The sequence below is a fragment of the Oncorhynchus mykiss genome, chromosome 3, assembly GCF_013265735.2.
Source record: "Oncorhynchus mykiss isolate Arlee chromosome 3, USDA_OmykA_1.1, whole genome shotgun sequence".
NCBI lineage: Eukaryota > Metazoa > Chordata > Actinopteri > Salmoniformes > Salmonidae > Oncorhynchus > Oncorhynchus mykiss.
The window spans coordinates 21,670,511-21,685,712 of NC_048567.1; the positions used below are offsets into that span (position 1 = coordinate 21,670,511).

The 15,202-nt window shown below is 44.6% G+C and overlaps 1 protein-coding gene across 1 annotated transcript in view; it reads left to right on the forward strand.

The window, feature by feature from the left end:
- LOC100136306 (atrial natriuretic peptide receptor 1) overlaps positions 1-15,202 on the forward strand; it is a 63,808-nt gene that overhangs the window by 21,070 nt on the left and 27,536 nt on the right. The window contains exons 3-4 of the mRNA XM_036971924.1: positions 11,176-11,363; positions 12,305-12,418. Coding sequence (XP_036827819.1) covers positions 11,176-11,363; positions 12,305-12,418 — 302 coding nt within the window. The remainder of the gene's footprint in view (positions 1-11,175; positions 11,364-12,304; positions 12,419-15,202) is intronic.

Consider the following 15,202-nt stretch of genomic DNA (forward strand, 5'->3'; position numbering starts at 1 on the left):
GAAAAGAGAGACCTGGAAAAGCAGGAGCTGAGACACAAAAACGCTTTTTGACTTGACAAACAAGACGAACTGGTACAGAGAGATAGGAAACACACGGATAAATACACCAGGTTAATAAGCGACACCTGGAGGGGGTGGAGACAAGCACAAGGACAGGTGAAACAGATCAGGGTGTGACAGTACCGCCCCCTCTAGGGGCGCCATCTTGCATCCTACGTGGGCGCATACCTGGTTGACCGGGGTGTTGGCGGTGAAAGTCGGCGATGAAGGCTGGATCCAGGAACGCAGCACCTCTACTCCGGGCCATAACCCTCCCAGTCAACCAGGTACTGGATACCGCTGCGCCGTGGTCGAACACCCAGCAGGCATTTTACAGTGAATGCCAGATGGCCATCGATGACACGGGGAGGATGGGTGAGCCTGGAGACAGAAAACAAAGGGCTGTGAGGCACAGGCTTAATCCTAGATACATGGGCAGTAGGGTGAATACGGAGGGTACAGGGATAACAAGAGACGGACACCAGTGGGACTAAGGACTCTAGAGATGGGAAAAGGACCAATGAAACGGAGGGGCAGTCTGCGGGACTCCACCCGAAGGGGCAGGTCGTGTGGAAAGCCATACCCCCTGCTCAATGCGGTAGCGAGGAGCTGGAGTCCCGCAGTGATCCGCTTGTTGACCATACCTGGAATTGGTCTTGAGAAGTGCTGCCCGAGCTCTTCTCCAGGTACGTCGACAGCAGTGGACGAACATCTGGGCCGAGGATATGTTGACTTCCTGCTCTTGCTCTGGGAAGTCCCGTGGCTGAACAGGGAATGGTGTTCGGGGCATACTCAGGTAGTGGGGTTTGTTGAAACCAGGCATCTTAGGGTGATTTCCAGGTCCTGGTTAGCTCGCTCTGACTGGCCTTTAGATTAGGGAACGCCTTCCAGAACTGAGACGAGAACTGAGGGCCCTGGTCGGAGACAATGTCCACCTGGAGTCCATGGACCCGGAAGACGTGCTGCACCATGAGCTGGGCCGTCTCCTTGGCAGAGGGTAGTTTGGGGAGAGGGATGAAATGGGTGGCCTTGGAGAAGCGATACACTACCGTAAAAATGACGGTGTTGCCATCAGACGGAAGAAGCCCAGTGACAAAGTCCAGAGAGATATGGGACCAGGGATGATGAGGAACAGGTAGTGGCTGAAGGAGGCCAGAAGGAGCTTGCCGTGAGTCTTGTTCTTAGCACACACAGTGAATGCGGCGACAAAGGCAGAGACGTCAGGAACCATTGTGGGCCACCAGAAACATTGTCGGAGGAAGGCTAGGGTTCGACAGGCACCTGGATGACAGGTCAGCCTGGAGGAATTAGCCCATTCCAGGCCCGGGACCAGACTGAGTCTGGGACAAACAACCGGTTAGCCGGGCTCCCTTCAGGTTCAGGCTGGGAACGTTGTCCCTTGCGAACCAAGGTTTCCATACCCCAACCCACAGAAGCGACAAGGCATGAGGTAGGGAGAGTGGTTTCGGAGACTGAGGGTGTGGCAGAGGAACTGTATAGGTGGGAGAGGGAGTCAGGCTTCACATTTTTGGACATTGGGCAGTAGGAAATGGTGAAGTTGAATCTTATTAATAACAAAGCACACCGGGCCTGCTTTGAGTTAAGGCGCTTGGCTGTATGGAGATATTCCACATTTTTATGGTAGGTCCAAACCAAAAATGGCTGTTCTGCTCCTTCCAGTGAGTGCCTCCACTCTTCCAGCGCCATCTTGACCGCCAGAAGTTCTCAGTTGCCTACGTCGTAGTTCCTTTCTGCAGGATTGAGACGATGGGACAGGAAGGCACAGGGGTGAAGCTTTTGGTCCTGGGCAGATCGTTGGGATAGGATGGCCCCCACTCCAACATCAGAAGCATCAACCTCCACCACAAATTGATGGGACGTGTCCGGATGGACGAGGATGGGTGCTGTGTGCTTCGGGTCCAATGCTTCGGGTCCACAAAGGCTCTGTCAACAGCTGGCGACCATGTGAATGGTACTTTGGGAGAGGTGAGTGCAGGGAGGGAGGCCGCCAGGGTGCTGTAGCCCCGAATTAAACTGTGGTAGAAGTTAGTGAACCCCAGGAAACATTGTAACTGCACTCTGGACGTAGGTTGAGGCCAATCTACCACAGCTTTCAACTTTTCTTGGTCCATTTGGACATTTCCACCAGCGATGACATATCCCAGAAAGGAGATTGTAGAGCGGTGGAACTCAAACTTCCTGGCTTTCACTAACAACTGGTTCTCCAGGAGGCACTGAAGGACGTGTCTGACATGGAGAACGTGTTCTTGGGCAGATCGGGAAAAAAACATGATGTCGTCAAGGTAGACGAACACAAAACAATTTTGCATGTCCCGGAGCACATTGACCAGGGCCTGGAAGACGGCGGGGGCGTTGGTGAGTCCAAACGGCATGACCTGGTACTCATAATGTCCACTGGCTGTGTTAAATGCTGTCTTCCACTCATGTCCTTCGCGTATCCCAACCAGGTGGTAGGCATTCCGAAGGTCCAGCTTGTAAAAAATGGTGGCCCCCTGGAGAGGTTCGAAAGCTGAAGAGAGGAGTCATCATTAAGACCCCGGTAGTCAATGCACGGATGCAGGGTCTTGTCCTTCTTCTCCACAAAGAAAAACCCTACACCGGCAGGAGATGCAGACGGACGGATGCCTCCAGTAGCCAGAGAATCCTCAATGTACTCCTCCATTGCCTTGGTCTCTGGCCCGGATAGAGAATATAGCCGACCAGAAGAGAAGTAGCACGTGCCTTACTAAATACCTCCAGGAGGTCATGGTACTCAGTGGGAACGGCAGAGACATCCGAGGCTTTGCTTATGCCCTGAGGAGGACTTCTCGGGGACGGCTGTGCCGCTTTAAGACAATGGGAATGACAAAATGGGCTCCAACCCAGGATGGAGCTCGGGGTCCAGTCAATAACAGGGTTGTGTTTTTGGAGCCAAGAAAATCACAAAACAACAGGAACATGTGCTGAATTGATGAGGAGGAACTGTATGGTCTCACTGTGGTTTCCTGAAATCCGTATCTGAACGGGCACTGTGCTATGGGTGACTCTTCTAATTGAGGGATCGTCCAGTGCCCTTGCATCCATGGGGACAGATTGAGTTTGAGTGGGAATACTTAATTCAGAAGCCATGGTAGCATCCATAAGACTTTCATCAGCACCAGAGTCATTGCTCAATTGGAAGAGTCACCCATAGCACAGTGCCCATTCAGATACGGGTTAGACTGGTCTTAGACTGGTCTCCCCACAGCAGAATCACAAAAAATGGTGTATGGGTAATGGGAATTAGGGGACTCCCAGTACTTGTACCCACTAGAGAAAATGGTTTCTTAACAGGGTAGGTGACTATATAATGTCCCACACCTCCACAGTACAGACAACAGTTAGAACTCAGCCTACGCGAGCGTTTCCCAACCGATAATCTAGCTCTTCGCAGTTGCATGGGCTCTAGAGTATCCAACTCACCCGTCGCCGATGATTCTCGAGGAACCTCTGGTGTTTTCGGCTCTCCTCGGAAATACACACTTCGGGGATTTCCAGATTCCTTAGGGCGTGTGCCAGCATCAACAGATGAACGAGTGTTCCCGAGGCCCGACCTCCTCTCACACCGGAGTTCTCATAGGTGCCCATCAATCCTACTCGAAAAGTGGATGAGGGAATCAAGGTCCAGTGGTATTTCCCAAACTGCGAGCTCATCCTTTATCCCCTCCGACAGTCCGTGGAGGAAGGTGTCGAACAGAGCCTCCGGATTCCAGGAAGTCTCGGCAGCCAATGTGCGAAAATCTAATGCGTAGTCTGCCACACTGCAGGAGTTCTGACATACCTGCAGTAGTTTTCAAGCCGCCTCCCTCCCAGGCACCGGAGAATGAAAAACCTTCCTCATCTCTGCCTTAAATTTCTCCAGGCTATGGCACACAGCGAATTGCTCCTCCCACACAGCCGTCGCCCAGGAGAGCGCCCTTCCGGACATTAGCGGGATTAAATACGCTATCTTCGATCGGTCTGACATGAACGAAGAGGGCTGGAGTTCGAAAATGAGGGAGCACTGGGAAAGGAATGCCCGGCGGGTACCAGGATCACCTGCATAACGCTCCGGGGGAGGTAAGCGAGGTTCTCGGGGAGCCGGGGTAGATTGAACCAATCCACAACTAGTTGAACGGTTACTGGGTGGTTGGGAGGTCTCAGATGTGGCGTGCTGCCTATGAGCTGCTTCGTGAATTTGATCCATTATCGCCTTAAACCAATCAATCAATCAATGAAATGTATTTATAAAGCCCTTCTTACATCCGCTGATGTCACAAAGTGCTGTACAGAAACCCAGCCTAAAACTCCAAACAGCAAGCAATGCAGGTGTAGAAGCACGTGTAGAAACAGGTGTAGAAACCCTTGTAGGCGTTCCGTCAGGGAACGAAGCCCTTCCAAAAGGAACTGGCACAGAGAGACAGGAAACACAGGGATAAATACACCGGGGATAATAAGCGACACCTGGAGGGGGTGGAGACAAGCACAAGGACAGGTGAAACAGATCAGGGCATGACACATACGATGCGCAGACACAATGTCCACTTGTTTGAAGATGTTTTGAGACTGATGAGGTGACCTGAAATATTCTGAGAAATATCTGAGCTGTAAGTATTGTTTCATACTTCAGCAACCCCTCAATGTATCCTTGTGCCGTGACACGTGCAGTAGTGTTGATGTTTTTCTGATTTTGTATGGTTGAAAAAGTGAGAAGGACATCAACATAGAGTCCCTCATCTGGATTTCCAAAACCTCCAAAGACCTTCTTTAAGGCACTGTCTTTATCCCACCAGTGTGTATCTCCAATCCTTGCTCTCCTTCGCACCAAATGTTCATCCTCTGGTAGGATTCACGGAAGAACACAGCTATGTTGTTAACGAGAGAAAAAAGTGACCCACTTGCCAAGACACTCTGTTCTGCCTGCCAAAACAAGGTTCAAAATGTGTGCAAAGCACCACACATGCACTTGATTGGTGGACTTTTCAGAGAGCAAGGCAGAGAAGCCTTTATACTGGCCTTGCATACTGGAGGCTCCATCAGTGGAATTTCCAATGCACTTGCTGATGTCAAGCTTCATGTTTTCCAGTACTTCACTCAGTACCTGGACAAAGTATTGTCCAGTGGATGCCTCACATTTCACCACAGCCACAAGACTCTCTTGGATGAAGTTCGTCACATATCTGACTATGACAGAGCATTGATCTTGTGTTGTAATGTCCTGCGTAGTGTCAATATGGACTGAAAACATGCCAGCTTCCTGGATTTCACTTACTATGGTGGCCTGCATTGTGTGTTGGATGGTGGTAATGACGTTATCGATGGTAGTCTTTGACAGTAGAGTGATTAGAGAGTCTCTGCCCCCTCTTGACCCAGACTCATGCAGTGTTTTGCTTTTCTCTATGCAGGCAGTGAGATGCTCTTTCATACACATGTCGTACTTTCTCAGCCGAATGATCATCTCTAAAAAGTTGCCATGGTCAATGCTGCTGTCATCTAGCGTATAAGCTGCTTCAGACTGCATGCCTCTGTAGCTCAGATCCCTCTTGCCTAGGACTTTAACAACATCTATAATGCGCTCTAGCATTTGCCCTCTTCTGTTCACTTGCTCTCTATGAGAAGACATCTGACTGCCGATGAACAGTCTCTCAATGTTACCTTTGGAGGACCATAGAAAGTTGGCCTCAGCATAATCTCTATGCATAATGCTCTTTCTCTCTCTGATGGATATGCTTCCAGTCTGACATTCCATTCATGAAAGGGCTTTGCAAATGCCATACAAATGAAGCAGAATAAAGCATGGTTCTCTTCACTGTATGACAGCCACTTCCAGTTGATCCCATCTTTACAAAATAAAACCTTCTGCACCACAGACTTTTCACACTTTTGTTGGGGGTGGAAACTAAAAAACATATCTAGGTCCCCTGACTTCGGCCTCTTAAAATAATCCAAAATTGGGGTGGCAGTGGCATCCTGGCTCTGGCTCAATCTACATCTGTCCACTGCAGATGCACTATCCTCAACCTGGATGAGTAATTAGTATAAATTAGTATATTAGTATAATATTTTAATGTTAAATAAAAAGTATAATGTTGATATAATAGTATAATGTTAGTATAATATTAATATTAATTACATAATGTTAGTATATTCATAATTTCATGTAATAGTATACTATATACCACTAGTATAATATTAATTCCAATTGGACAATACAGCAATTTAAGAAATACACAACCAATATTTATAATTTTTGTAGGTTTTGTTCCATCATTAAATCCTTGTGCAAGAAAAATGATCTACATTTCATTGGTGGTTAGTCTCTAATTTGTTTGGGGTGGCAGGGTAGCCTAGTGGTTAGAGTGTTGGGCTAGTAACCGAAAGGTTGCAAGTTCAAATCCCCAAGCCTAGTGGTTAGAGTGTTGGGCTAGTAACCGAAAGGTTGCAAGTTCAAATCCCCAAGCTGACAAGGTACAAATCTGTCATTCTGCCCCTGAACAGGCAGGATGCCACTGTTCCTAGGCTGTCATTGAAAATAAGAATTGTTCTTAACTGACTTGCCTAGTTAAATAAAGGTAAAAAAAATAAATTTAAAAAATTAAAAAAGTACTAACTTGTCAATAATCTTAACCATTCATGCATATCAATGAGTTCAACATTTTGAAAGTTTTTAGTTGCACCTTTTTTTTTTCAACCTTTTTTTAATGTCCCGCCCCATCCAGGCTGTGATTGGTCAGTTCACGAAAAGTGACATTGACGAGCGCTTGTTTCAACAAGAGGCATCCGATATAGCTAAATAGCAACTATCGAAACCCAAACATTGCTTATCTTATCCCTATTGTCTTCTGTTTTACCGCTTCAGCTGCCAACCTTGACTAACAGTTGAACTGGTATCGCTAGGCTCAATGGGCTGCTCTCTCTTTTCTCTGCTGCCAGTGCCTTCAGGCTCACTAGGCTGAGATGATTGACTGGTAACGGCGCCAAATTAATAATTTGTTATTTTAAAATATTTGGCTGCATCAGCCTCAAGGAACTTCAACCTCTTCTCTCTCCGCTTTTTAGCACCACCTTTACGTTTTTCTCTTTTTGTTTGGCCATCTTGCTCCACTGCACTATTCATCCAAATGTCACCACTTAACAGAGATGGGAAAGGGGCGGGGCTCAGGTAAAGTTAGAATGGACTGGACCAAAAGTAATTGGCTGGGAGAGAGAGGCTGACAGATGTAATACCCAACTGCAGTGGGCCGGCAGCCCACTCGCCTGGGCCAGTCAGACACAGAGCACTTGGTTATTTTTATTTAAGTGGGGGTTGGGGTTATTTATATTTTGATTTGCATCGGCCCCAATTATCAAGCAGCCCACCGGGAAAACTCCCAGTGCTCCAGATAGCCAGTCCGTCATTGGACAAGACTCTAAGTAGACCATAACACAATAACCCATCAGACCTGACCAGCCCAGAACACAATACACTTTGACAAGTTAGAATAGATTAGACTAGATAAGCCTAGACCTACCTGTACTAGAACAGGCCACATAGGATCACAGCAACACAACCTGCTTATGGGATATAGAGCTTATTAAGGGTTGTTTTTGGACCAGGCAAAACTAACACAATGGCGCACAGAGAATGCTGAACACGGTTTGACATCCACACACACTTACCGTGTGCTGCCATGGCAGTGCCAGGTACTTGGCAGCCTGCAGTAATTACCCAGGCTAATGAAGGGTCTGACCGAGACAGTTAACCTCTGGATGGGAGCAGAGCTGATCATAGAGCTAATAGAGCCCTGTTTCAGATCACTGTCTTGGACACACCGCCACAGGCACTACTATACCCCAGCACAATTAGCCTGCGGGCTAACATTGACTGTCCCCCTTCCTTTCTCTCATTACCCCTATTTACCGTACCTTCAGAAAGTATTCATACCCCTTGATTTTTTCCATATTTTGTTGTGTTAAAGCCTGAATTTATAATGAATAAAAAAATATATATATCTCACCCATCTACACACAATAAATACCCCATAATGACAAAGTGAACAAGTTTTGTGAAATTTAAGCAAACTTATTGAAAATTAAATACAAAAATATCTCATTCACATACAATACCAGTCAAAAGTTTGGACACGCCTACTAATTCAAGGTTTTTTGTTTATTTTTTACTATTTTCTACATTGTAGAATAATAGTGAAGACATCCAAACTATGAAATAGCACATATGGAATAATTTAGTAACCACAAAAGTGTTAAACAAATCAAAATATATTTTATATTTGAGATTCTTCAAAGTTGCCCTTATGTGCCTTGATGACAGCTTTGCACACTTGGCATTCTCTCAACCAGCTTCACCTGGAATGCTTTTCCAACAGTCTTGAAGAAGTGTGTGTGTCTTTGAAAAAATGTGATTTGAAGTGCCTATTAGGTGTTGGTCTGTCTTGTTTGTCTGTTTATCTGGATGTCATGTGGCCAGTGGTTGTTGTGTAAGGAAAATAAATAGATGGCCATCTATGCTCTCATTGTACTGGGCCAATCCAATTAGGATATTGATGTCTGATAAATGGGTGGTTGACACAATAAGCCCTTGGTGCACAACTCCTGGTCCCAAGGATTGCAGTGTCTGCTGGTTTAAAATTCACCAATTAAAAAATGTATTCAGTTATTTGAAGCGTTTAGTGTATTATTTTCTCATCATGTAAGATCGTAATTTGATCACCCTGTTGCAGGAAATGTTGAACTTGTAGTGTATTTGAGCTTTAACAAGGATTCTAAAGTTTGTAATTTCCACTTTGAAATTTCAGGCTTGATTTTCCTTTACGAAAAATATATTGACTACAAAAATGTCCATTAATTATAATCCACATAATAATTAACATTTCCTGTTGCTCCCGGATTATTTTCCTGCTGTTAGATGATGTGTGACTAGGCTAACCAGAGTTAGCATTTCAAATACAATTAAGAGATTCTTAACCTTATCAATTTAGCTAGACATGTGTTTTTGCTTTTCTCATTCTGCTCACACAACATTGGCCTGCAGGATGAACTACATTGAAGACCTGTCACATTGTTACAGATGCAGGATCTTAATTTGATCCAGTTTGCTACAGCAGGCAAATAACCCTGCAGCGACAGGAAATGTGAATTATTATGTGTATTATAATTATTGGACATTTTTTGTGTAGTAGTTGATACCTTGAATACACTACAAGTTTTCTGCTGCGCAGGAAAATTCTCATCAACAAAAGAGTGATCAAATCAAGATCCTACAACTATATGCTCTGGTTAAAGGATGCTTTTTAGGATGCTTGTTGAATACACTTGAAAGAACAGTGACATACAGTGGGGCAAAAAGTATTTAGTCAGCCACCAATTGTGCAAGTTCTCCCACCCTAAAAGATGAGAGAGGCCTGTACTTTTCATCATAGGTACACTTCAAGTATGACAGACAAAATGAGAAAAACAATCCAGAAAATCACATTGTACGATTTTTTATGAATTTATTTGCACATTATGGTGGAAAATAAGTATTTGGTCACCTACAAACAAGCAAGATTTCTGGCTCTCACAGACCTGTAACTTCTTCTTTAAGAGGCTCCTCTGTCTATCAGTATAAAAGACACCTGTCCACAACCTCAAACAGTCACACTCCAAGCTCCACTATGGCCAAGACCAAAGAGCTGTCAAAGGACACCAGAAACAAAATTGTAGACCTGCACCAGGCTGGGAAGACGGAATCTGCAATAGGTAAGCAGATTGGTTTGAAGAAATCAACTGTGGGAGCAATTATTAGGAAATGGAAGACATACAAGACCACTGATAATCTCCCTCGATCTGGGGCTCCACGCAAGATCTCACCCCGTGGGGTCAAAATGATCACAAGAACGGTGAGCAAAAATCCCAGAACCACACGGGGGGACCTAGTGAATGACCTGCAGAGAGCTGGGACCAAAGTAACAAAGCCTACCATCAGTAACACACTACGTCGCCACAGACTCAAATCCTGCAGTGCCAGACGTGTCCCCCTGCTTAGCCAGTACATGTCCAGGCCCGTCTGAAGTTTGCTAGAGAGCATTTGGATGATCCAGAAGAAGATTGGGAGAATGTCATATGGTCAGATGAAACCAAAATATAACTTTTTGGTAAAAACTCAACTCGTCGTGTTTGGAGGTCAAAGAATGCTGAGTTGCATCCAAAGAACACCATACCTACTGTGAAGCATGGGGGTGGAAACATCATGCTTTGGGGCTGTTTTTCTGCAAAGGGACCAGGACGACTGATCCGTGTAAAGGAAAGAATGAATGGGGCCATGTATCGTGAGATTTTGAGTGAAAACCTCCTTCCATCAGCAAGGGCATTGAAGATGAAACGTGACTGGGTCTTTCAGCATGACAATGATCCCAAACACACCGCCCGGGCAACGAAGGAGTGGCTTCGTAAGAAGCATTTCAAGGTCCTGGAGTGGCCTAGCCAGTCTCCAGATCTTGGAGGGAGTTGAAAGTCCGTGTTGCCCAGCAACAGCCCCAAAACATCACTGCTCTAGAGGATATCTGCATGGAGGAATGGGCCAAAATACCAGCAACAGTGTGTGAAAACCTTGTGAAGACTTACAGAAAACATTTGACCTCTGTCATTTCCAACAAAGGGTAAATAACAAAGTATTGAGATACATTTTTGTTATTGACCAAATACTTATTTTCCACCATAATTTGCAAATAAATTCATAAATAATCCTACAATGTGATTTTTTAAATATATTTTTTTCTCATTTTGTCTGTTATAGTTGAAGTGTACCTATGATGAAAATTACAGGCCTCTCTCATCTTTTTAATAAGTGGGAGAACTTGCACAATTGGTGGCTGACTAAATACTTTTTTTGCCCCACTGTATTACCTTACATGCTTTTGCTTCAGAATTAGTTACATTTCGCATTCATTTACAATATTATTCTTAATTACACAGGTCTATAATTTAAAATCAGGATTTTTGTGGGTTGTTGTGTATTTTGCAAGAATTATTTTTTTTTGACCATATGTGAAATAACTCATTACACTCCTATTGTCTTTACTCTCTTCTTTTTATAACCCTTTTATATCCCTTTCTCTCTCTCTCTCTCTGCCCCCGTAGTGGTGTTTGTGTGTTGCTCTCCGGACACATTCAGGCAGCTGATGGTTCACTTCCGGCGGGCAGGCCTTCCTCAGGAGGAGTTTGTTTTCTTCTACATTGACATGTTTGGACACAGCCTGGACTCCCAGAATGCTCAACCGTGGGCCAGAGGGGACCAAGACGACCTTGTCGCCAAGGAGGCCTTCCAGGTAAGCCTCGGATCAGAGTCGAGTGTATCATCTCATTCCCATCATTACCTTGGAAACAGGTATCTGTTGTATTCTCCACTGACTTACACAGCAGGCCCTGAAGCAATCATATTTTGATGTCCCTATGTTTCCCCATGGTTGTCATTGTTGTTAAATGTGCTGCCAGGCAGATGAGATGACAAATCTAATCTTGTTGATTTTCCATTCTCTCACTGTGAAGTACTTTAATTTTCTTCTCAATTCCCTAGTGAGTAACAGACTCTCCATCGAGGGGGAGAGAGGCAACATAACTATATGTTTCGTGAGATCCCATCAATGTGTTGATATCAGTCTCATCTCACAAAGCCTGAAAGAGCAAAACATAGGGCCTGAGTTTTGAAAATGTAACTGATGCACATACTGTACATCAGTGGTGCACAACACTGGGTACTACTGGGTCGTGGTCATTTCGCTTAGGTTGACACAGATTTTAAGTGGGTCCTAATGGTCTGGGAACCAATGCCATAACCCATACGTATGAACACTTCTCTCACTGCTGTGTTTTTACACGTTAGCCTTCTCAGACCTTAGTTTTCTGCTTGAATTAGGTTGGACCTGTATCTACACAGACGGTAGGAATGGGAGATGAGATGGTTTGATTAATGTTATAAGATGTTTTGGAGGATGTGTACTGGATGACTGGTCACATTGACAACATATAATAGAGCGACTAGGCTCTAATAACAGTTGCATGTTTATAAAAGCGACAGGCCTGGGAAAGAGGAACATACTGTTAATTTCTACCACAGAAATGGTGTTTCTCACACCTGTGGTTCATTCATTCATTAGCAGAAATTGATAACCTGATTTTCTGACCCCATCATATGGTATGATTCTGTATAATTCAGTGAAACCTTTGTCTTATGAATCACAATAAAAAAAAATCTTTGTGTCTCTCTCAGAGTGTGAAAATCCTGACCTATAGAGAACCACAGAACCCTGAATATAAAGATTTTGTGAGGGATCTGAAGACAGATGCCAAGAGAATGTTCAACTTTACGGTGGAGGACTCACTGGTAAGAGGCTGAAGTGTGTGTGTGTGTGTGTGTGGTGGGGGGGTGCTCTCTTGCAGGAAGAAAGTGGGTGATCAAGAGGACAAGAACTGAAAGGAGAGAGAGAAAAGGTTATAAGCAGGAAATAGGAGAGAAAAACATGCAGAGAGAACAAAGCAGATGAAGAGCAAGTGAAAAAGGAGGAGTGTCCACACACACAGACAGAGAGAGAGAGAGAGTTGAGATCAAAAGGAGTATTTATTAAAAAAAGACAACTTGATCTCAACATGGCAGATTTGAGGCAATATGAAGGAGAAGACATGCTAAGGTATGAAGACTTAGATCTACTACACAGAATGAAGCTCTGTATATTAATCTATACACTGAGAGTACAAGACATTATGAACTTGACATAGACTGACCAGGTGAATCTAGGTAAAAGCTATGATCCCTTATTGATGTCACTTGTTCAATTCACTTCAATCAGTGTAAATGAAGGGGAGGAGACAGTTTAAAGAAGGATTTTTAAGCCTTGAGACAACTGAGACATGGATTGTGCATGTCTGACATTCAGAGGATGAATGGGAAGACAAAATATGTAAGTGCCTTTGAACAGGGTATGGTATTAGGTGCCGGGTGCACCGGTTTGAGTGTGTCAAGAACTGCAACGCTGCTGGGTTTTTCACGCTCAACATTTTCCCGTGTGTATCAAGAAAGGTCCACCACCCAAAGGACATCCAGCCAACTTGACAAACTTTGAGGAGCATTGGAGTCAACAAGGGCCAGCATCCCTGTGGAACGTTTTCGACACCTTGTAGAGTCCATGCCCGACAAATTGATGCTGTTCTGAGGGCAAAAGGGGTACAACTCAATATTAGGAAGGTGTTCCTTATGTTTTGTACACTCAGTGTAGGGCTATCATATTATAGAGAACATCTCATTATGAAACATTTGATTGAGCCACATCTGACAGGCAAAGCAACACATACAAAGAACTATCAGTAGTACGAGATCATTTAGCAGTAGTACTAGTTCATTTAGCAGTAGTATTAGTTCATTCAGCAGTAGTACTAGTTCATTGGTGTTTGCACATCTTAGAGTGTGTATGTGCGTAGAAAGATGGAGAGGCTGCGATAAGTAGGCTTATACGTAATTGGCTCACGTGCAATGCCTGGACGATTGATTCAATTTATTTTGGAAGAAAAAGCTAATTTAGTTAGTGGAGCTTATCTTCTTATTATGTTCCCTACAAAGGTGCACAATGATGATATTCTACACACTTCTGCAGCTGAATCACTGGTGTCTTGTTTAGGAGATGAGAGAGAGACACATGTGTGCGCACACACACACACTCACAAAGATTGGCACGATACATCCATGTATCCTCAATATGGTAGATTGACTGCCTTCGAATCCATCGTTCATCTCTGACTCCAGATGGAGGTGTGTGTCCTTGCATGCATGTGTGTGCTTTCGTGTCATTGACAATTTACACTTCAGGAGGGGAAGCAAAATAAAGAGCTTGACAGGCCACGTCATCTAACTGCCCTCCCCGTTCGATGCACACAAATCCAGAATTGTACGTCAGTGCTTCTATTCCATCCCCGGGAGGAAGGGAGACTCGCCATTGGTCCTGGTTTCAGACAGGGCTGTCTGGCACCCCTCACAAGCCGATGAATCACTTGTAACAGACAGCTAAGTGCAGTTAATGTAATAAATAGACAGGTCTGAGTCTGGAGGATGAGAGAGAGGCACAGAGCATGAGAGCTCTGCCCTGGTCTACCTGGTCCTCATTCACCCTGTCTGGACATTGTGTCTGTACGTTTCCAATTGATGCAACTGAACTGAGTGAATTGTCTGAGTGGGTTATTATTCCATTCTGTGATTGACGTGGACAGCTCTTTTGGTTTCGGGCCACTGTTTGGAGAGATGACGAGATGGAAGAGGAAATTGTTTCTCAGGCAGAATTGTGAAATTAATAAAGGGGTAGAAATAGGTACGGAGATGATAGGAAATAATTATAGTTGTGAGAAATAGGAAAGTGGCATTAACTTGAAATATATCAAACACTGTAGAGAAGCTTGTAGAAGAGACAAGTAGTTAGCATAATAAGTTCTGCTCTCCATGGCAGTGGCACAAATATAGCTAGACATACGCAGTAGCTTTCTAATGATAGAAAATGATGAGGATTAGGGATATAGATGTACAATTAATACATGTATGGTATGGTTGATCTAAGCCACATATGTCAGAGTCAAGGCCCGCGGGCCACATCCGGCCCGCAAGAAGGTTTTTTACGGCCCCTGGGATGATCTTGATTTATTATTAGAACCGGCCCGCAGCAAGCCGGCAGCCCGCAGATCTTTTACACGCACCAATACTACATTTCCCACAATGCAAAGGTGACGCACCGAGCAGTAGGCTGCTTCATTTCAATATTTATTGGCACAGCAGTCGTCAGCATCACAGTAAAATTAACTTTCAGATACCCATCAAAAATGGCAAAACGGAAGGTGGATACTGAGAACCGGGGGTTTCAAACAAGGTGGGAGTCGGAGTATATGTTCACGAAGGTAGCTGGAAAACCTGTGTGTCTTCTGTGTGGAGAAAGTGTGGCGGTACTGAAAGAGTATAATCTGAGACGACATTATGAAACGAAACACGCGGACAAAAACAAGAATATGGACATGGAACAAAGGCTACAAAAGGCCAGTTTTATTTTGGCAGAAGAGATCGCTAAATCAGCCCGGCCATTTACGGAGGGGGATTTCATCAAAAACTGCATGATTAAAGTTTGTGACGAAGTTT